We start from the raw sequence: 23,222 nt of genomic DNA on the forward strand, positions 1-23,222 counted from the left end.
AACAACTATCTCTGAGGCGTACGGCAACCGTCACTCACAGCGTACACACTGGTTCCCATCCTCCTTTACGCCAGTGACCATACCGCGTGTCGGCAGCCGAGCGACAGATCATTAACGAGCAGGTCGACGACATGCTGCACCGTGGCGTCATTCACCCTTCCCACAGTCCTTGGGCATCTCCTGTAGTATTAGTACGCAAGACGGATGGGTCAATATGCTTCTGGGTGGATTGCCGTCGACTCAATAAGATCACTCGTAAAGATGTCTATCCGCTGCCTCGGATAGATGACGCCCTCGACTCCTTGCAAGGCGCGGAGTACTTCTCATCTTTGGATCTTCGCTCTGGCTATTGGCAAGTGCCGATGGCAGATGATGACTGTGAGAAGACAGCTTTCATCACGCCCGATGGCTTGTACGAATTTACCGTAATGCCATTCGGGCTCTGCAACGTGCCCGCTACTTTCGAGCGTATGATGGACACCATCCTTCGCAACTTCAAGGGGAAAACATGTCTGTGCTACCTTGATGATATTGTGGTGTTTTCGCTAGATTTCCCGACACACCTCGTTCGCTTGCATGAGATACTGACCTGCCTCACCTCTGCTGGCCTCCAACTTAACATCAAAAAGTGCTGTTTTGCTGCTCGCAAGTTAATAATATTGGGTCACATTGTATCGAAAGACGGTGTGCTTCCTGACCCAGCCAAGCTTCGCATGGTCGCAGAGTTTCCAATGCCCACTACTCTTAAGGTGCTCCACGGCTTTATAGGCTCTGCTCTTACTTTCGGCGTTTTATGCGCAATTTTGCGACTATCATTGCACCACTGACCAATTTGCTTACCGCTACCAACGGCATCTCCGCGTGGTCAACTTCCTGTGACGAAGCCTTCCAGCAACTACGTCGCCTACTTACTTCGCCACCAATTCTTCGACACTACGATCCCACTGCACCTACAGAGGTACATACGGACGCCAGCGGCATCGGACTTGGTGCAGTCCTCGCACAACGGAAAGACGGCTATGACGAGTACGTCGTCGCGTATGCGAGCCGCACTTTAAAGAAGGCAGAAGCCAACTACTCAGTAACAGAAAAGGAGTGCTTGGCCATTATTTGGGCGCTCGTCAAATTTCGTCCATACCTATATGGTCACCCTTTTGACATTGTCACCGACCACCATTCACTTTGCTGGCTGTTCTCGTTGAAAGATCCGTCAGGTCGCCTAGGCCGATGGGCACTCCGCTTACAAGAATATGATGTCCACATTGTCTACTGATCGGGCAGAAAGCACTCTGACACCGATGCGCTTTCCCGATCACCGCTACCTTGGGATGTGGCTTCAGTGTCTCCGCTCTTCGCATCCATGTCAGCCTTCAACGTCGCTATTATGCAGGACGAGCAGCGTAAGGATCCCCTGCTTTCAACTATGCTGAATTTCCTCCACGACCCATCCGCCACACCCTCTTCTCGAACACTTCGTCGCCAAGCCGCTCACTTTACTGTCCGCGACAACGTCCTTTACCGCAGAAATTATTTGCCTGATAGTCGCAAATGGCTCCTCGTGATACCACGACACATGCGTTCTGACATATGCGCTTATCTTCATGCTGCTCCTCATAATGGTCACGCCGGTGTTCTGAAAACATGTACTCGGCTAAGGCAGCGTTTCTACTGGCACGGCATGTATCACTTCATGCGCCAGTACCTACGCGCTTGCATGGCGTGCTAACGGCATAAAATTCCACAGCGCCCTCCCGGTGAGCTACAGCCGCTGCCCTGCCCGGCTCGGCCCTTCGATCGCGTCGGCATAGGCCTATACGGGCCACTTCCCTGCAGCTCCTCGGGTAACCGATGGATAATTGTAGGTGTCGACCACTTGACGCACTACGCCGAGATTGCCACACTCTTGGCAGCCTCTGCGCGCAAAGTTGCATTCTTCATCTTGCGGAACTTTGTTCTTCGACATGGCACACCACGCGAACTGCTCAGCAACAGGGGACGTGTCTTCTTGTCCGAAGTAATCCAAGCCCTTCTTGCTGCATGAAGCATCATTCACCGCAAGTCTACAGCCTACCACCCGCAAACAAACAGCAAACAAACAAACCGCACACTCGGTGACATGTTGACTATGTACGTCGCCTCGGATCACAGTAACTGGGGCACTGTTTTGCCGTTCGTCACGTATGCCTATAATACGGCCACACAAGCTACCACTGGCTTTTTGCCCTTTTTTCTGCTGTATGGACGAGAGCCCTCGTATACTATGGACACACTGCTCCCATACCGACCTGACGCTTTTGAATGCACGCCTGTGTCTGAAGCCACCAAATACGCCGAGGACTGTAGGCAGCTCGTGTGAACCTTTACGACCGTTGCTTAAGGTCGTAAAAAGCTGCGGCGTGACAGTGGCGCGCTTACACCAGTTTTCCCGACTGGTTCCCTTGTTTGGTTGTGGGTCTCGCCTCGCAGCTCTGGCCTTTTGACCAAACTCCTTGCACACTATGATGGCCCCTACCGCGTCATAGACCGTACCTCCGCTGTTACCTACGTTGCAGAACCTGTGACGCCTTCACCTGACCATAGGCATCGCGGGCGTGACACGGTTCATGTCAACTGACTTAAACCGTACTATGACCCCCTCATCCTACCTACGCCGTAAGTCGCCAGGGTGGCTCCTCTTCTCTCCCGGGGGCCATTGTGGTGAAGAGGAAGACGAAGAAGGCGCTCTTGTGTTTGCTGTGCGCGCGATTAGCATTCGTCTACTGCCAGTGCAACTAGACTGTGCCTAGTGCCTTATAATAAATCATCACATTACAATGGTGGCAAATTGCACATGATTCAACAAATAGGCACTAGTCCATGCCATTAATTTTGAGTCTATGCCAATGGACCTAAGCTTTTCAGTTTATTTGGAATGTATGATGGATTGTATGCCTTCAAGAAGTCAGTAAATATAGCATCAGTTTGGAATCATGAATTAATTACTGAAGCAAAGTCTTCTGTTATCTATAAAAGTTGGGTTACTAGTCATTTTCTAAAGCATGTGTTGCGTGGGATATAACAAGTTATTTTGTTCTAAATATGTCATGACTGCTTTACTAATGATGTCTAAATACGTCATGGCTGCTTTACAAGTGATGTGCTCCATCAGTTTGCAACAGTAACTTGTTAGTGATAGCAGCAGAACTGATAGTTGGTCGAGTCAAGTATTCATAGTGAAACTTGCAGCACGCACAATTGACAAGGATGCAGAGAAAGTGCTCATGTGTCCATTTTCTCTGCATCCTTGCCTAATGCGCACGCTACAAATTTCACCATGAATTGTTAGTGAGGGAGTGAAATAACTTTATTTGGTCCACTATAGACGCAAGCAAACTCAACATGACCTGGCTAGGCCCACTCGGGGACCATCAGGTGAAACCTGACAGCCCTCTCGTGAGCCCTCTGGACTGCCAGGATTTTAGAGTCCTGATCCTGGGCCCTAATTAGCTTCATCATTTCCTCTTCGGTGAAAGGGGGACCGGCAGAAGCACAGCCCCACAGGACATGTTCGAAGTCCGCATAATCACCATACACAGGGCAGCCTGGGCTTGAAACTGTTCTGGGTACCATGAATTGTTAGTGATAATTTTATTATTGTTAGCTTTAGTCTTATTAAATAAACAGACTAAATATATCTATCTATGGGACCATGCTTCACAGATGAACCAAAGTAAAGCATCTTGCTACCAGTGGAAGTCTAGAATTTTACAGGCCCACTTACATGGATATTAACACAGCCAAAGATGCTATAAGAGACTTCCTAGTCAAGCGGTACTGGCCACTGCCATGTGTGACAGCTAAGACAGGACAGAAAAATACCACTCGCACAATGGGTTTTGTATAAATGCACAGGCATGGGTGCTTTGCTGTGTTTGCATGGATGTTAGCATGGCCTGCAATATTACATTTGAGCATCGTTATTCTAGAAGAGGGTATATCAACAGTGCAGTCCAATTATACCGATACCACATATAACGATATATCAGTTATAACGATGAGTTGACTTCAGAGTATCAAGTATGCATTAGGGCTATGAGAAAAAAACATATATAGAGATATGCTATTCACCACATATTGGATATAACGATCTAAATTCTGCCTTTTGGGTAGCGCTTTCCATGCAGAATGATTGAGAAATTTGCTTTGCAAAGTTCCCCTTCACTGAGATGGGGCAAAAAGTTTGCCTACGCGAGTTCCTGTCTGCCGCCACTACCACACAGCGTATCCCGCACGAATGCCAATTCAGAGCATCGTAAGTTGCCATGGCATGCCACAAGATGACACCAGCAGCTCCGCATCTGTAAAGACCCTTAAACTTCGTAAAGTAGCGACACTCTCCTCCTCTGTCTTCACTTCTCCTTATTTCTCCTGTCTTTCACACTTCCTCTCCAACTGTGGCGCCGCCTACACCGCTCGAGCATAGCAGACAACCTTTCGCAGAGTGAATGCATGCATAGCAAGGCGGTGCACTTTAAGCGTTCACGTTGGCTTTTTAGCTCCGAATAACTTTGTGTACAGCATAGAATTTTTATATGGATGGTTGTAGAAATTCAGTGATGGCAGCTTTCCTTTTTTCTGTTTTGATAACTGTTTTTTTTTCTTTAAGTATGTGAACGAGCACTAACGCTGTGCCATGGCGACTCCGAATATATCAAGGGCACTACAATTAGGTACACAACATTATTCAAGCATGCGTTGCAAGATCTTGTTATGGATAGTTGTAAATAATATGTTTACAATCAAGTGCCATCATCCTGACCTCCAGTAAGCCCTCTGTAGCCTAAATAATCCGCACCATCCTTACCATGTAAATTCGTGGTGCGTATCAGTCATGACACACATAGGCTGGCAGAAGGCACGAACGATCTCTACTCTAAAGGTTCGAAAGAGTGTTACAAGCTACAGTGCCGCCAACGTGCGTGCTTGACAATTTACTAAGCACACGCAAAGTGGGCGCTGGTGCTATTGTATTTCTCAGTCCTCAAAGTCGACAAAAATATGCGCAGCCGATCATTGAGACGGGATTCTGCATATATAGAAAATGATAAGCTTTTTAGTATTTGTTCCCTAAGCGAAAGCGCAGTAACAGCACTTTATTCAGGCTCAAACAAGTGCATTATTTTTTCAGGTTAGTGACTCATCGCGAATAACATTTCATCCTGCTCATCCATTCACGAAGTGAGATACCTGTCACAAACTGAGGTGTACTAAGGTGCATGCATTGAGCATGGTTGTGCTCACTCTGAAATAAGATTTGCGAGAAATGACTTCAGTGGAGTGATGACTGCGCAAAGAATTGCCACTCTATGACGCGGCCAAAATTGCGGTTAGTGAAATGATGCAGTCGTTCATATTGAGGCACCTTTTGTTGTCTCATTACATTTGTCTCAGAGACATAGTGATCGAACAAGCTAATAGTTGAACGAGTAAGCTAACAACTAAACAAACAAGCGAACGACAACTAAGCCAGCCAATGAACAAGCGAGTGACCGCACGTTTTCTTTGTGAGTGCTCCACCACTGCATCTTCACCTACACACGCTTTAAAGCTGACAATAATTAACATGTACATTGAAACGAACGATGGCATTTTTCTTTCTTCTCGATATCGTTATAAGTGGACTGTACTGTATGCGCATAGCACAACAAATCTGGCAGGAACAGACTGTGCTCAGTCGTTACGAAAACTACTAGCAAAAATACGGTAGATTCTGACCAATCACGCTAGGGCAAGGAAATTATACGCTTTCCAAATTGTTACAAGACCTCATCCCCTGTTCGCACTTACATAAGGTATAAAACATACTAGATGACTTACACATGAGGCTGCTGATATCGTTGGTGTGGGGCTGCATTCTAATGTAGTATTCTTTCCTTAAATTTAGCAGTTTTTCTTTGTTTGTTGGAAAAAAGGACCACGCTAGACCTAGGTTGCTTCAAACACTGTTATCTGTCATTTCTTGACATTCTCCACCACATCTGCATTGTCAACTTATCAATTAAACAAGCCAAAATTGGCAGTTTCGTCCGCAAGCCAAAGCAATGTAAGTGCACTGATGGCAACATGGTGTGTATTTGTACAGGCTAGTTTGCTTCGATGGAACATAACTTTCTACCTTATGTTGAATGAAAATGCACAACAAGCTCTCCGACGCGCAAGGCACACTGTGGTCTCGCATCTGGGCAATGCAGGCTTGCAGGGTCAGTATTGCAATCAGTATATCGAAGATCATTTCGCAGCATGAGCGACTTGCAACATTCGCGAGCAAATAATAAGTCAACTTCTGTGTGTTCCACACAGCCTTCAAAGAGCAAATCAGTAAATTTTCGCGTTTCACAATCTCACGAAACTGTCCAAGATGTGCAGAGATATTCTCAGATAAGCTTCAGATTGGCATATTTTATATTTTGAATTATCAATATATCAAACTATTTCATGATCCCCTTCGAGTTTGATCTATCGGGGATCGACTGTATTGAACTATTTCTCAATCCCCTTTGAATTTGATATACTTTGAATCAACTCTATCTAATCATGCAACTTAGCTTTCTGCACATATTTTTTGATCATGCAAGGAAAAGAGAACTATGTTTTGGTGAATCAGAAATGTTTCATGAAATGTTTGTTTAGTATAATCGTGTCACATGTGATCAAAATTTTCGCTTCGAATCGCATTCAGGGTTTGTTCATTTCTACCTCAGTGCATCAAGCCTGACATGCCTGCAGTACAGCCCAATTTTGTTAAGGCTCTTTGTTTACAATATTGTTCTTCTTGCATAGATAAATGTGGTGCCACCAATTTAAGCCAAGGCGGATGCCGTCATATGCGAAAGTTTGACTGATCGTAATTATAGGGTGTATGCTGAGTGCGAAGCTGTGCAGAACTATATTATTTTGCTATATATAGACCTTTTATTCCACAAAACTTGCACTGCTCAATTTGTTATACAGCCTAGCCGCTTATATTTGCAAATGCTGATTTAGGGGATGTAAGCCGTCTATTCTCTTGCACTTTAGATTTTGGGTCACAAGCAAATTGCTCAAAGATTGTCAGATTCACTTGGAATCATCGTACTCACTTCCATGGTATATTGCGGTCTAACCCTCTTTTTCATCTTTTGTGCCGGTTCCCGCAAACATGTAAAGAGTGCTGGCTGGTGAGGACGATCAGGACACCCAGGCTTTCGAGGCACACGCTTGTCTCTCATGGCCACGGTTAAAGCCACGTTGTAAATACCTGTGTGCTGTAGCCCAAAGTAATCATGCAGTTCCACTTGATGGCTTTTCTAAACTCACTCAAGCCCGTTACACTGACTCACATTGCACCAGTTGACTCTTTCATTTCATTTCATTTTATTACCTTAAAGACCCCTTGTGGGGTATTACATAAGGGGTGGGTGGTACAAAAATACAGGAGGTTGCCCACTATCTTATTTTGAAGACAGAATACTTGTTACTTCATCCACGAAGGCAGATGAGGTGGTGATGGCAGCGACGTGGTGGGGAAGGCCGTTCCAGTCTTTAGCTGTACGATGAAAAAATGATGACGAGCAGGTGACAGTGCGCGCGCTAGGGCGAGCAACATTTAGTGGGTGGCCTGTGCGCAGCGATATGCGTGAAGGTGGTACAAGGTGCGTGGCGAAGCGAGCTGGTGAAGAATTTATGGAATAATGATAAGCTCGCGATACGGCGACGGTGCGCTAATGTGTCCAAACCAGACTCTACTTTTAATGGTGATACGCTGATATCATATGAGTATGTCGAGTGAATGTATCTTACGGCACGGTTCTGTATGGATTCTAATGCGTTGCTGAGGTAAATCTGGTGAGGATGCCATATGGGTGATGCGTATTCGAGTTTTGGCCTAACCAGTGTTTTATATGCTAGTAGTTTTACTTGTTGAGGAGCGTTGCGGAGATTGCGTTTCAGAAATCCCAAGGTTTTCTTAGCAGATGATATTATGTTAGTTATATGCGAGCACCAGTTTAGATCATGCGTGATCGTAATGCCTAGGTACTTAATAGAGTTAACAGTGTCGATTGGAGTGTCATTAATTGTGTAGATGAAGTCATGCCGATTACGGCTGCGGGAAATTGACATAGATTTACATTTATTATTGTTTAGTACCATTAACCATTGATCACACCAGGCTGTAATGTTGTTCAGGTCATATTGAAGATAAATGCAGTCATTACTATTAGTAATAGTTCGATAGACAACGCAATCATCAGCAAACATACGAATCTGAGAGGAAACATGCAATGGAAGATCATTAATGTATATTAGGAACAGGAGGGGACCTAAGACTGAACCTTGGGGTACGCCTGATGTTACGGGAAGAAATTCTGAGGTAGTATTTTTAACACTGACGGACTGTGATCGGTTACTAAGAAATTCTTTTATCCATGCTAGGACATTGGGGTGGAAGTTCAAGCGAGAAAGTTTTAATAATAAGCGTTGATGAGCTACTTTATCAAACGCCTTTGCAAAGTCAAGAAAAATTATATCGGTCACAGTGTTAGTATCGAGATTTGAGTGTAGGTCATGAAGAAATGTAGCTAATTGAGTGTCACATGACAGCCCTTTACGGAAGCCATGTTGCGACGGATGAAAAAAGTTATTACTGTCTAGGAAATTCATTATGTGTGAGTATATGACGTGTTCCATTATTTTGCAAGGGATACTAGTTATGGATATTGGACGATAATTTAAAGGTGAATTACGGTTACCTGATTTGTAGACTGGAACGACCTTGCTCTTTTTCCACTCGTTAGGAAGCGTGCCTGATGATAGTGATTGGGAATACAGCAGGGTTAAATACATGGCAGAGATGCGCTTCGTGTTTTTTAAAAGCTTTGACGTGATATCGTCAACACCAGCTGATGAAGATAATTTAAGATTATCAATTAGTGAGGATATTCCATCTGGCGAAAAAATAATATCTGGCATTGGAGCCATGGCAGCAACAGTGAAAACAGGAAGAGGCACGTGTGGTTCGGTGGTGAACACAGATGAAAATGCATTGTTAAACAGTTTCGCACAGTCGATATCAGGTAAGATTTCACCATCTTTCGAAATTCTGACACCAGGGGATGACTGGGGATTGATAACCTGCCAAAATTTTTTTGGGTTACTGCTGAGCATTCGGGGTAGGGCTGAATGAAAAAATGAGTGCTTCTGTTGCCGGATAGCTATCAGGTAGGCGCGTTCAGATACATAGTATTTTTCCCAGGAGCTAGGGCATGGCCTCAGTTTAGCGAAGCGAAACTGACGTTTCTTTTTGTTTTCCAGTTTCTTTAGTGCGTTAGTGAACCATGGTTTATTGCGATTAGAGCGAAGTAAGGTGGTTGGTATAAACTGCGCAACGAGGTTAGTCATCTTATTTTGGAAGAGTAACCAGTTTTCTTGCATTGAGCGATTTTCAAAACCTAATTCAAATGATTGATAGAATGCAATGAGTTCGCTGTTTATGGTGGTATAATTCCCTTTTTCATACATGCTGATTGTTTTCTGATCTGAACGACGTACTGTAGGTGAAAATGAAACTCTTGTGCACTCCTTGCAAGGCAACCATGCTGCATGCATGGTGTGCCTCCCATAGTGCCCTGGAGAATGTGCAGTAGGGAATACTATGTGCATGTAGCATTAGAGACTGTCATGCTGCTACGATCTCCACATCAAAGTCTCCCATAGCTGCTACACTAGCCGTAGGAAAGCAAATACCCAGCTCGTCTTGTGTCATTGGTTGTCTTAATGCCGCTGAAAAATGTCACTGCTTTTGTATTTTTTTTAATGATATGACAGTGATAATAAATAAATTATTGTGATAGGTGCAGTAATTTGAGTTTGCTTGGATTGCCAACACTGTAACAAAATTAGGCACTGTTAATAATTTTCAGCAGGGAGACCTAGAGAGGATATGCATGGGAAGTGTTTGTGGCACTTTTTGTAACCTGGAAAGTATATCAGTGCCCCTTCAATTCTCCTTGCTGCCTTTCTTAGCTAGCATTTAATATTGAGATGTGCGAATACCAAATAGTAGATATAGAAATGAATCAAGAAAAAAAGCCAAATATCCTGTCAGATATCAGATATATTTCACAAAATTTACTGTTTACAAATATTGGGCAAGAAAGTACGGTGCTGCACATCTTGGGAGTCTCCTAGCATTGCATAACAAGAATGTTACAAGCTATCAGTAACATAGGTACTAGAAGTCAAGACATACACTGTGGTTTACTCTTATTAAAGGGAACACCAAATTAATTAGTATGTTAGCCAGGCACGTACCCGAGGAGGGGGGGGCTGCCCCCCCCCCCCTCTTACCCGCGCCACCACTCCTCACACACATTCCTAAAGTGCCGCCAACTCAATCTTGAAACTTGACAGCTATTCGGCAGTCGACATTTTGCTGCCTCTTGCACTCCTTTTGGATGGCGGTAGGTCTCGGCATCCATCTCCTTAGGTGTGAAGGCCACTTTTTTAATCAATTCAGTGTCCACACCATTAACTCGAGATGCATTTAGTTGTCACCATATATTGCAACAGTCACGCGCATCGCTGTTGCTTCGTTAGTTCAACCTTCTTTGTTTAGACTGATGCAGGGACCAGGAAAGGAATTCAATTTGTAGTCAGCAGGTCGGTATGCTTGTGGAACGAGTTGTGGCCAGAGACAACGCCAGTTGCGTTGCCAACAATAGCAGTCGCATGCTTGGGTGCTTAAGGCCCAATTTCTTTATGGCATCATCCTCATTAAAACTTTTACTCTAGAAATAGCTCTTACAGCCAAAACTGAAATATGCATGCTCAGTGTGGGATCCCAGTCTTAAGTGTTTCATTCAAACTTTGGAATCGGTGCAAAATCGGATTGCAAGCTTTATACTTCACAACTACTCTTGTCTATCTAGTGTGTCCACAGTGAACTTTACTTTGAACTTTTCTCTTCTTTCCTTACGAAGAAAAATGTCTGTCATCACTCACAAAATTTATCATCATCGCCATCTTAAATAACTCCTATCTGAGCCAGAATGCATTTCATCCCGTAGAGATTACCTTCATAAAGTAGGTATCCTGTTTTCTCGAACTAGCTCATATTTTTAGTCATTCATTCCTAAGACAAGTAACGATTGGAACCGCCTGCCAGTGGGCATTATTCACATTTACACTAGTAAAGGTATGCCCCCCCCCCTCATTTGCACAGAAAAGTTGCCTTGGGTAGCCCCCCCCCCCCACCTCCCCGAAAAAAAAAAAAAAATCCTGGGCTGATGCCAGCACCAGTTCTAGTATGTATATGAAGTTCTGGAAAATATTTTTTCATTAATAAGATTTCTGTTGAAGAGAATCAAGTGCTTTTTTCCTGCTGAAGCTAATGAATTAGTGACATTCTGTTCTGAACCAATGAGCTTCTCAGTTTAAATTGGGGACGTGTGTTTTGTGGCAATGTTTTATTTATTGTGTATAAAAGCTTTGTTTCCAGGTTTTCTCCAAAATACATGGGAGTTATCCTAACTTCACGGCAAGCGGGTGATCATAAGGCCAATCTGCACGACCGACAAAAGGACCACACATCAGGTGACTCGATCACCACTCCATGCATAGCTGACGGTAAAGAGCAGGCAGCATTTCATTGTCAGGTTGAGTGTGATTTGGCACCTCAAAGGTTCTGAAATATGCAGGGTCACGGCAAATTTATCCAACATTCACTACCCCACCCCTCCCTTCCTTCCTCACTGTTCAACTGCTGTCTCTCACTTTGATTGTCAAGGTTGTTTATTGGCTTTATAAGTGTCGCGCAGCTGCTGTGAATATGTCTTCATCGATTTAGCAGTGAAGTAGCCTTAGTTGCCAATGCCCAATGAAGCAGCACCGATTAGGCCCAATGGCCTAAGCAGTGCGGCCGTGATGAAAGTTTGCCACTGGCCATTATGTTAACGGGCTGCAAGCCACCGTGGAATGCTTACCACTAACATGTTCATGCCAGTCGATTATCAGCGATAATTCCTGAGATAACGCATGAGGGTTTAATCAATGGCTGTTGACGAGACGTGAAGTTCACCGCCTCATATCCAATACGATCTTGAAAGAGCGTAGGTTAGGGCGTGTTGGTATTCTATAACTGAGGTTTTCTAGCACACGAAAAGGGACGAAAGACACTGGCAAGACAGTAGCACAGACAGTAGACAGACAGTAGACAGACAGTAGCGCTGTGTCCGCATCTTGCCACTGTCTTTCATCCCTTTTCGTGCGCTAAGAAACCTCAATACGGTCTGCTTGCCTAATGGTAGCTAATCGGCCTGAGACTTGCACATGCTTTCGCGCTTTCTGAATTATACGCTGCTTCTGTTGCAGACCCATCTGTCCATGTCTCATTATCATTTTGATCGGTCGTGTCGACCTGGCGGAACCTTGTACTGTCAGAGGCAGCCCCGGTCAGTGCAGAACAGCTTTGTGAATTGTGGTGTTCGGGCACTGTGTGTGTGTGCGATCCCCTGTGGGTTTCTCATCCGTGCTCTTGGTACAAAGGAATGACAACACAGTAGTGCAAACAATCACAAGGGCATTTATTGCACCTTTCATAGATCAATGCCTGCTAGCCGAGTTGCTATCCACAAAACATGCCGATGGGCACGCGACAAATCTAGAAATCCGACTCACCGCGACCGGATAACGAGCGAATATGTTCCCCCCATGCTGGATCCCAACGCCTTTTTGTATGGACAAGATTAATCTTAGTGTATTGCGTCTCCAGGGTGCATCCGCATATTGGACAATGTGTATATAGTATCTCATTGTACCATATCATAATCATCCGCCACCTACCTTTCCCTGTATTTCCCACTTCCCCATTCCCCAGTGAGGAGTAGCTGGCTTAGAGACACGCTCTCCAGGCCGACCTCTCCTTTCTCTTCATTAGAATCTACTCCCCCACCCAACGCCTGGTCGTTTGCGCGTATGGTCACGCGAACGGTGGCGCGTTCGAAGGACGCCACGCGAGACGGTCTCGCAGAAGCATGGATCGGTGCACGTGCGGCACGTCTGCGCTGCTTGCCGTACCTGAACCAAAGAGGAAGAGCCTTCTCCTATTCAGGCCCAAGTAACCCTGCCGGTGGGCAGCGTTAGCAGCGCAACACCCGCGCCATCTCTCGTACTGCGCCTCAACCAGACCGACTGTCACGGGCATACACAGGCCACGCGGCGAAGCCGGATTGCAGGAGACGGGAGCTATGCGAGAAAACAACATATCAGGGGACGCGTGAGAGTCACGCATCCCCACACCCTGCATTGTGCCAAGGTCGGGGCTCGCTTGCAGTGACAAGGTTCACTACTATGTCAAATGAAAATGCTGAAAATGAAGTGAAATGTTCACTTTAGCGACATAGAGCACGAGGGGCTCTGCAGTGCACATGACACTGAGCAGGTCTCTATACTGAATATATCGATTAGAGAAATCGAATAGTAAATATTCAATTCACAAATCGAATTATTCAAACATTCACTACTCAATTCGATGATATTCGAGCATTCGCAAACCTCTATCGTGGTACTCGAAGAATGCTGTCTTGTGAGCAATGCGTAGGTAGTGCTGATGCATGCAAGGGAGTGGAAGTGGGGAGGCCATCATTGTGTATACAAGTATTGAATGTTTGTGGCACTCTCCCTATAAGATCCTGGCTACACCACTGTTGGTTGGCATTATATTTAAAGGGATTTGTGAAATGCTGTGAAAGGTGAGAACAATGTGGCTTTTGCAGCTGGAGAACCACCTTCCGCGGCCAGTACAGTTGCTGTGTGAGAAGTGCAGTTTGGAAGCAGTGGGCGTGCCTACAGAGCGATATGCTCAAAACCCATTCCACGAGACACACCTTCGGCTGGCAACACTTGGCCCTGGGGGTGCCACTTACCATGTGCCCCTGTTTGTGGCCTACCACTCACGCATCTTCCTGCAGCCGACATCCGTCACCAGTGACTGTGCAGGGTACACCCTCTTTGCTTTCACCTCGTCTGTAACAATGAAAATGCTCTCTTTAAAAAGAAAAAAGGTTTTTGTGCACCTCTGCATCGCTATTGTGTTCTGTCGCTGAGCACATGGCTTCATTGGAATCTGGCCAATACGCACTTTTACACTTATAGATTTGTGTGGGTGTGCACACTTTGCAACTCCAGATTTAACTGCAACCCCAGTGTAGAGCATCCCTTGTTGTTCACTGTGCAAGTTTGGAATATAAAATCCAACAAACATAACGTCTGTGTAGGGCTGTGCAAATATTGAAAACATCTTAATAAATGAATTGAATAGTGTCCTATTGGATTTGGTTTTTGAATTGAATATTCAATATTCATAAACACGAATATTTGTCAGATACTTTTTGAATATTTCAAAATCCAAAGAAGCATAACATAGGAGCTAAAGTACAGTAAGTTTTCACCCCCCGGGCGTACTTTAAACATGAAAATGAATAATATACGAACACTAAAATTGCGAAGGAAAATTCAAAGGATTAAATTCCTCTATCTGCTTCAGAATAATCAGCTATCTCTTAATCTGCAGCGATACATACAACCGCTAACAGGGCGATTAACAAGGCACCAGCGTGCCAAATCATTAACTCTGTATTTTGCCAGGACCAACACCTTTAAATATTCCTTGTTTCCTCACACAATAACCGAATGGAATAACTTGCCCATATCGCTTCTTATTAACACTGAAAGCATTGAATGCGTTGACAGCTAAACATGCGGCAGTTGAAAAATGTTGTTTGCTTCTTTTCTTTTTGTTTCGGTTCAGTGTTTCTGAAATTGTTTTTTTAATTTTCCTGCAATCATTCCATATTAATTAATCCTTGTTATTTTTGTTTTGCTATTCACATACTCGCATTTCGTTGTTGTTGCTGTTTTTTTCCTGTACTTCTGCCCCTCCTGCAAGGGCCACTACAAGGCCTGCAGTATTTCCTAAATAAATAAAAATAAATAAAACTTGAGAACTTGCCCAGTGGAACAGGTTACGTCACTTAGGTTACCACACTTTACAGGCTGCACAGGGAGCATTGTCACTCTCTGGAGAGTCCTGTGCAAATGAATAAACTATTTATCTGCCCCTAATGCTCTATTGGTGCTTTTAATAAACAGCGCTTCATAATGTACTATGCAGAGACAAACTTTCTAACTTTAACAATACTGGAGTGGGAACATTATTTTATATTAATTGTTGTAACAACTATTCATTATTCAAGGTCTGTTCGAAAAGTGCTCGATATTCTATTTGCTTCTGTCACTATTCAATTCCCATTTGATGTGGTCTCAGAAATCTGTATTTGCACACCTCTATGCGTATGCTTAGGTTCACTTTTTTCTCCATTCTCTGCCTGCTTGACAAACCAAGGGCATCCAAGAAACCTTGAAAGAGCCAAGGAAAGTAGCAGTTTGGTGATTGTTTATTGCTATTGTGAAAGCATTGGGGAGACAGGAGATAAAAATAGGTCATGTACTAATTGACAATATAATTAAAGAGAAGGAAAACTCCAATCAAAATTTATTTTAAAATTCGTGACATTGCCTTGCCCAACCGGCTCCTTCTTCAGAGATGAGAAAACATGAGGTGTAGTAGTAGTGCTTATATGCGTTTTTGGTACTTTGACAGGCGTGCAGACACATTTTGTTGACCTTGAGAGTAAACGACAGGAAGTGTTCCTGACATGATTTATGTTAGCCTGCATGTTGTGGGTGTGCCAGGATTCCAAATTTGGAAGAAAGACGGCAGCTGCTGACACACCCCTGCAATGGAGCCGTGTCTCTATACCATATGTTCAAGGCATGAGTGAGACATTAGTTCATGTGCTGTGAAGGGCAAGGGTCGACATCGCTCACAAGCCTCTTTCTATGTTCGATAGCATCCTTTCTCATCTAAAAGACCGGGTTCCTGTCGAAAAGGTGCAGTTTTCCCCAACCAGGCAGATATCTGCAAATTTTTACCTTTTAATCGACAATTTCTTTTATTAATAATGCGCATATTGCAGGTGCCAAGAAATTGTAACCATTACAAGTTCTCTGTAGAAAATGCAAATATATGTAAACCCCTGTTACTTGAATTGTAAAAACCGGAACAAATCTCGAGATAAGCGAAATGAGGAAAATAGAAGCTCTTCGCAGCACATACACTACATAAGGGTTTCTTTCAAAAATACCACTAGTAATATTTTCAGTCAATTTTTTTGTGCATCGATATTGGAGACGTCGATGTCAATGGGCAGTGGTGCTACTGGCACTGTACCAAGACATTATGCTTGGCACAGAGTCGAGATGATTGATCCTAATGATACATATGAAGCTAGTCACCTGAGCTTAACCGTTTTTAGAAATTCAAATGCTGACACTGTTGCTTTCTACATCGTAATGAATTGCAGAAAATTTAGCTTAAAGAACCGAAACTACAATAGAGCACAATTGTCATGCCTTTAGCAGACTCCCACAAGTGACAGGGCATTTATGCCTCACCGTCGTGCAAGCATGAAGCAAGCGCCCTTATCAAGGTTGCTGGCTTCTTTAAGGCGCAGTGTGTGGGCTGATCGCCCCTGCTCAAAAGTGCCAATTATCTTGCCCAAGGTCACAATTAATATGCTGTGAACAACATTGATGTGTCACTGACAGTGTCCTAAATGAGAGGGAGAAAAAAAGGATAGACTCCCACCTCACCACTGTCGTGTGAGGCCACAACAAAGGTGATTCCCTGGTATCAACGTCAGAAGTTTCCATTGCTATCTAGCCATAGAAGTGCCATTTCAATTTTTCGGCCATGTGGTGGACGTCCTCTCAGCGCCCTTCACTTGTTAGCTATTTAGACTACTTAGACTATTTAGAATGGATGCCAGCAAACTTTCACGTTGCTTCAAAAGGTGGCCAAATTTGTTATGTCATCTAATGCTGCATATTATACCATCATCTAAATACTGTTACAATTACAAAAGTAGGTGTAATAAATGAGTCACATAAAAATAATGCTGCATATTATACCATAATATAAATACTGTTACAATTACAAAAGTAGGTGTAATATATGAGTCACATACTATCAAACAGATAGAGACATATGAGGTCAATAGCCAAAAACTTCTGTCTATAATAGAGGAGTCATAGACTGCAGTAAATGAAGAAGAATTGAGCAGCTTACCGCCTATGAAGGCCGCTTAGAAGTGCATTTAATACAAGAGAAAAGCTCAGAGGCTGTACTTACAAGAGAACGACAGAAAGCTGAGCTAGTTGGTAAGGATTCATTATGCAAACTAGAAGTGAGGCGTGCAGACAGGACACAAGAGTAGAGAAGTGGACAACACGAACGCCGACTATCAACTGAAGGGAGCACTGAGGCGAAAAATGAAAGAAGACACAAAACTCATCTGCGCATGCTCAGGAATGGTAACACCACGTGTCAATCGGGTACACGTGCTGGTCTACGTGAGAGATAACTGTTAAGACACTTAATCTTTAAGTCTTCCCTCACAAGATCCTGCATGCACAAAATGAGCGCCAGTTTTAATGCGCAGGTCCGGCGCCTATTAGAAGCAGGTTATCCTAATGTAGCGGTGGCCACTGTAGCTGAGCGCCTAAAGAAGTCGGTTTCCAGGGGGACGGACGTAATCACAGAAAGCAGTAATCGCAAAAAAAGAGTAGTGGCTATTCCGTATATTCATTCAGTGTCGCACAGGCTTAAAAAAGTTGCTAGTAGATATGATGTTAATGTTGCTTTCACTGCTCCCAATAAGCTAGGTAAGATATGCGCTGCCGTACAGAATAAAAAGGAGCGGGTTAAAGGCAAAAAACGAACAGATATTTGTCCAGTGAAGCACAATGAGAACAACAGTTTTACAGAATGTCGTATGGGTGTGGTATATCAAATTCCCCTTAGCTGTGGCCAGTTCTACGTAGGGCAAACGGGACGGTGTATCAATCAGAGGCTAATGGAGCATAAAAGGTCGTTAACCGGTGGATCGCCTTCTAATCTTTCGCTACATTGCCGAGATTGTAACTGCAAGCCAAAGTTAGATGAATGCGCGATACTGTACAGGCATAAGAATGAAGATACGCGTCTTATGGTAGAGGCATGGCATATCTATAATGGTGGAAGTGCGTGCGTGAGTCAGCCTTCGATTACATTACATAAGGAAGAGATTAAGTGTCTTAACAGTTATCTCTCACGTAGACCAGCACGTGTACCCGATTGACACGTGGTGTTACCATTCCTGAGCATGCGCAGATGAGTTTTGTGTCTTCTTTCATTTTTCGCCTCAGTGCTCCCTTCAGTTGATAGTCGGCGTTCGTGTTGTCCACTTCTCTACTCTTGTGTCCTGTCTGCACGCCTCACTTCTAGTTTACAAGAGAAGTGTGAAAATCTGCAAGCCTGCCATATGCAGGGGATTCAGGCATAGCAATAGTGTGCTGGTTGTGGGAAGGAGGTAACCCGTATAGATGTTTTCATCTCTTTAGACTCGGTAGTTCCCACCAAATTTAGGTGTTCAAAGCTGTGTCACCTGTCATAGCTTGTTTCGTCAAAAGTGTTACTGGTTTCATGTAATTGGTTACTGAAAAAAGTAATTAAATTACAGTGAGCGTCACCCAGTAACCAAAGTAATCGTTAAATTACAACATCACCAAAGTGTTTGACGTGCGAGTTCTGCGGAAACTCACAAGGTGGAGAGACGTAATTAATTAAGGGAAAATGAGGCACCCACCCAATCTTAGCATTTGCTACAAAGGAAACCCATACGGGTTCCTCAAAAGAAAACCCTCACAGTCGAAGACAAATTCGTCCTGGTCCAGAACTCAAACCCGAGACCACAGTCTTTCCGGCGCAGCCGCTCTGCCATCTGAGCAAACCAGGCGGCTAGCAGTCCGGCTTCGACTCCCTAACCAGGATAAATTTTTCTTCAACTGCGAGGCTTTTCTTTCGAGGAACCCGTATGGGTTTTCTTTGTAGCAATTACTACGATTTGGTGGACATCTCATTTTTCCTTAATAAATTACCAAAGTGTTATTGATTACAAGTAATCCATGTCATTTGTAATGTACAAGTCTGCTATAAATCATAATCTTTTCACTGCCATCAAAATCTTGTGACACGTTTTGCTCTGTCATTGATCCCCTTAAAGCCACTTTGGGCTCCATGTTGAAAAACATTGTGCGAACACCTAATGGATTTGAGTTTCTAAAGTAACATTGACAAATTGAAAAGCAGGATGGCTATCCACAGACTGTTGTTATGGCTTTTGTATTAAGTCTCATTAAGGAATTGAAAGGCTTTGCGCAAAAGACGCGCAGTTGTAGAGATATTGCAAAAACAAATTTGCAGTCATCTCGTACCTACATAGGACAACTCATGAATTAAAGCACATAGGCGCCAGATATAAAGTTGATGTCCTGTTTTCAGCTAAGGATAAGCTTTAACATATTTGCTCTTAATTTCATAGAAAGTCCCTTGAATGTACCATTAAACATAGCAAAAAGCTTGTGGAGTGTATTTCAAGCATTGTATACATTACCTTGTTTAGCTGTGGCAAGGTTTATGTGGGCCAGTCTGGCCATTGTATCAACGTGCATTAAGAGAGTTTCAAGCATAACAAAAATAATCAGTGCCATCACATTTGAACGAAAAAACCAGTCAGAAACGCAAGGACGAGAGGAGAGGTTCACACCACAACGTCCTCTTGTCCTTGTGTTTTTGACTGGTTTTTTCGTGCAAGTATGTACCAACTGGCCCAGATTTCAACCCTTCTCCATCACATTTCGCAGCCCATTGTAGGGTGGGCGGCTAATATTAACCAACTCATGCATGAAAGCGCAGATACCTTTCACATTAGAAAAAAATTAGATGCATATGCCAGCCATCCATTCTATCTTGCTACGTGATAAGAAATTGCTTTTCTCGATTGTTAGCATGCGCGCATGGTAAATTTTAACTGTCAGGTTTCGTTACGATTAAGTATTGGTATATTGTTTTGATTTTTAACCCTGCTTTGCTCTGAATATGCAATCACTTCTATGTGTATCTGCTGTGTGTCTCAGCTAATGCAGGCCAGGCTGTTTAAAAAAATAAAAGGACTATGAGATACGACAACGGGACCAACGGTTTTTCATTAGCAGTCACCTTGCGCACACTGGTGAATTTTTCTGTTACTAAAGATAAGCTAATTAGTCAAAATAATTGTCTAAATTTATAATTTCTGACATAATTGCATAAGCTGGAATGTCAAATTGTGCATCACATTCGTAAACATCGCATTCAACACTTTTCACCTCGCTACGTTTTCCCCAGTTTTTTTTCCGCATTTCAAAGTTGTGCCGCAAAACATGAAAAAGAATGTTCAGTGAAGATGCGCTCGACAGAGTGCACACGACAGCAGCACCCCTAAGAGGACTTTCAGAGAATAAGTACTAGCAAGCGGATGTGGCTCCCTCTCTTTTTCTTTTTTGCTTTGCTCATGTCCTATTATAACCACACTAAGCCAATGCACAATGGTCTAGCAAACAGTATGACACGGATGCGTGTTCATAGCAGCAGCCACGTGCTACGCTGTCACCTTGTCACTTTTTCGCAGTCACCAAGTCGACCAATGATTCTTTGAAAATCCTTTTGAGAGTGCTGCTGTTGCATGTGCAAAATGTGCCAGCTTACCTTCACTTCACATTCTTTTTCACATTTTGCACCACGTCTTCAAAATGCAGAAAAAGTAACTGCAGAAAACGTAGCGAGCTGGAAAATGTTTCATATGGTGTTTTCGAATGCAATGTGCAATTTGACATTCAAGCTTGTGTAGTTATACAAGTAATTATATATTGAGGAAATTTTTACTAAATAGCTAATGGATGATGGCAGAAGAACTCACCAGCATGCACAAGGTCACTGCCAACAAAACATTGTTGGTTCCATGGTGGTATGTATCTGATGGCCCTTTTTTTTTCCAACAGATTGACCCACATTAGCTGGGACACACAGTATGTGAAGCGTTGTCAATAACTTCTTTAGTTGTGAGTAAGCACCTTGTTCTTCTGTTGTTCCTCTGTCCTTCAACTTTTTGTTGCTCTTTAAAAAGTTCTGAGGCATTCTATCTTGCTTTTGTCTACATGCATGGGCAAAACCACCACATCTGCAAGCTGAATAGTGGCATTGTCTTATTTTGTTAAGAATAGTCTGGGTGCTGCCTTTTTCAGCTATGATCCCTCCACGGATGGTCTCTGGTCCCAGGAAATTGTGTTTAACAACAAGAGTGCCAAATTTCTTAGCTGCTGTTCACGGAATCCCCAAGACAAGCACCTATTTTGGATGAAGGTAAGTGTAATTTCGGACTTCTATCTCCCCTTCATGAAAACTTGCTACAACAGTGAGGGCATGAGTGCTGCTGATGAAATCGGCAAAAGAAAGAATAGTTCTTAGAGTATTGTTATTCCTTCTGAAGCACTGTTTTTTTTTTTTTTCTGTCTTCAGCTATAGATGATACTTTTAGGCAAAGTTCACATTGACTTTCACTTTGCTCTAACATGCTTTGTTTCTGTAATTTTTCAAAAACATTTCTTTGTGCAGAGCTCTCTCTCCACTCAAAACTGTTGTTGACAAGTTGTGAATGAACTCCTAAAATAGTGACAACGATGCTTGTGGAATTGCTGTTGGGAGAGAGCTGGTTTGGGCAATGCACCAGGCTTCAATTCAGGACTAATAGCTGTTCTGACAGGTTGTAGAAGTCCCTTTGCAGACAGGAATTCCTCGTGGTGCCACCTTGGAGCCCTGCCACAATCGCTTGTCTTGAGCTTCTTGTCCTCAATAGCAAACAATGTGCTCCTGAAACGTGATGTTCTTGCTTTCTGGACGAGTTTTTCATTGGTGCAGTGGCTTTCACCAAATCTCAATTCGCTGCTAATAATTAATATAGAATATTTTTCTGGTGTGATAATATATGCAGTAAATGGTAAGACAATTACAAGTGTTAATAAATAATATTTTGTTATCATCAACTGCCTGGTAAGAGAGTTTGAAATCTTTTTGTGTCAGAAAAATGTCCCTTTGATGTTCCTTTAGTTTACTAGTGAATGGGGTGGTTTCACTGATGTAATTCCAGTTGCAGTCAGAATGCCTTGTATACCACAGTGGGATCATTTCTATTATTGAGCTGATTTTTCACATTCACAAGTTGGTTTCCTAGCTTGCTGGACGACATGTATGCAATACCTAGATTGTAACTTGTGGAGCCATTATTCAAAGCTTCACTGACACCAGCTACATAAGGAACGCTAGCACACTTTCAAAATGACTTAGTGGGAGACGCCATAGGATGGAGGGCACGGCCTTTGACTCTGCTAATGAACTTTTCAGGCTACCTGTTCACTGACAGTTGATGGTGAAGCGTCTTCAGTTTGTTCGCCTTTGTTCCAGCAGATTTATGTGACCTGTGTCATAAGAGATGTGACAACAGTCTGCTTATACAGCAAGAAGTGTGACATGAACCAAATTAAAGTAACTACCAGTGTGGGCATTCCACCTGTACACAGCAAAGGAGAGCCTTATTTATTTAATTTACAAGTACTGCCAGCCTTGTTACCAGGCCTTAGGTAGGAGTGGGCATTTGGAACAAAAAAAGAAAATATGAAATAAGGTCAAACAAGATAACAGACACTGAACAAGAATCTGCATTACAAACAACATAAGAGAAACCTTTTCACAATCATGATTTGACTGGTAAAAACGAGGGATGAATGCTATGATTTATGCACAAAGTGCAGAAAGAAAAGGTGAAACTGTTCGACAGTCGACAGTTGTGGCAGGTAATGCATTCCATTCGAAAATCATGAGCGGGAAAAAAGAATTTTTAAATGTGTTGAGCCTGCAGGAAAAATCTCTAACCTTTTTGTTGTGATAAGAGTGCGTGCAGCTGTGGCTGGCTGGTAGAATATATAATGTTTTATCTATTCCTAATTGACTGTTATAGAGTAAGAAGAAAAATTTCATTCTGTCCCTGTAAGGCCTTATTGCAAGGTTTTTCAGTTCTGCAGCTTCTAGAAAAGATGATGGGGATATGCGCCAGCTGTACGAATTGAAAATAAACCTGGCTGATTTTCTTTGGACTTTCTCAATTTTAGTGATGTTGGTGTGTGTGTGCGGATCCCAAAGAATCGCAGCATATTCTAGAATGGGTCGGATTAAT

At 43.2% G+C, this 23,222-nt stretch overlaps 1 protein-coding gene across 12 annotated transcripts in view; it reads left to right on the forward strand.

Moving 5' to 3' along the window:
- The window catches only part of LOC135897507 (intermembrane lipid transfer protein VPS13A-like), a 1,023,564-nt gene that overhangs the window by 546,644 nt on the left and 453,698 nt on the right, over positions 1-23,222 (forward strand). For all 12 annotated transcript variants that reach the window (XR_011514733.1, XR_011514732.1, XM_070539327.1 and 9 more), the window contains 2 exons: positions 13,791-14,014; positions 21,238-21,355. Coding sequence is in view for 10 of the 12 variants with exons in the window: in XM_070539327.1 (XP_070395428.1) it covers positions 13,791-14,014; positions 21,238-21,355 (342 nt within the window). In the remaining 2 variants the exon portion in view is untranslated. The remainder of the gene's footprint in view (positions 1-13,790; positions 14,015-21,237; positions 21,356-23,222) is intronic.

Source organism: Dermacentor albipictus, chromosome 5 (assembly GCF_038994185.2).
Source record: "Dermacentor albipictus isolate Rhodes 1998 colony chromosome 5, USDA_Dalb.pri_finalv2, whole genome shotgun sequence".
NCBI lineage: Eukaryota > Metazoa > Arthropoda > Arachnida > Ixodida > Ixodidae > Dermacentor > Dermacentor albipictus.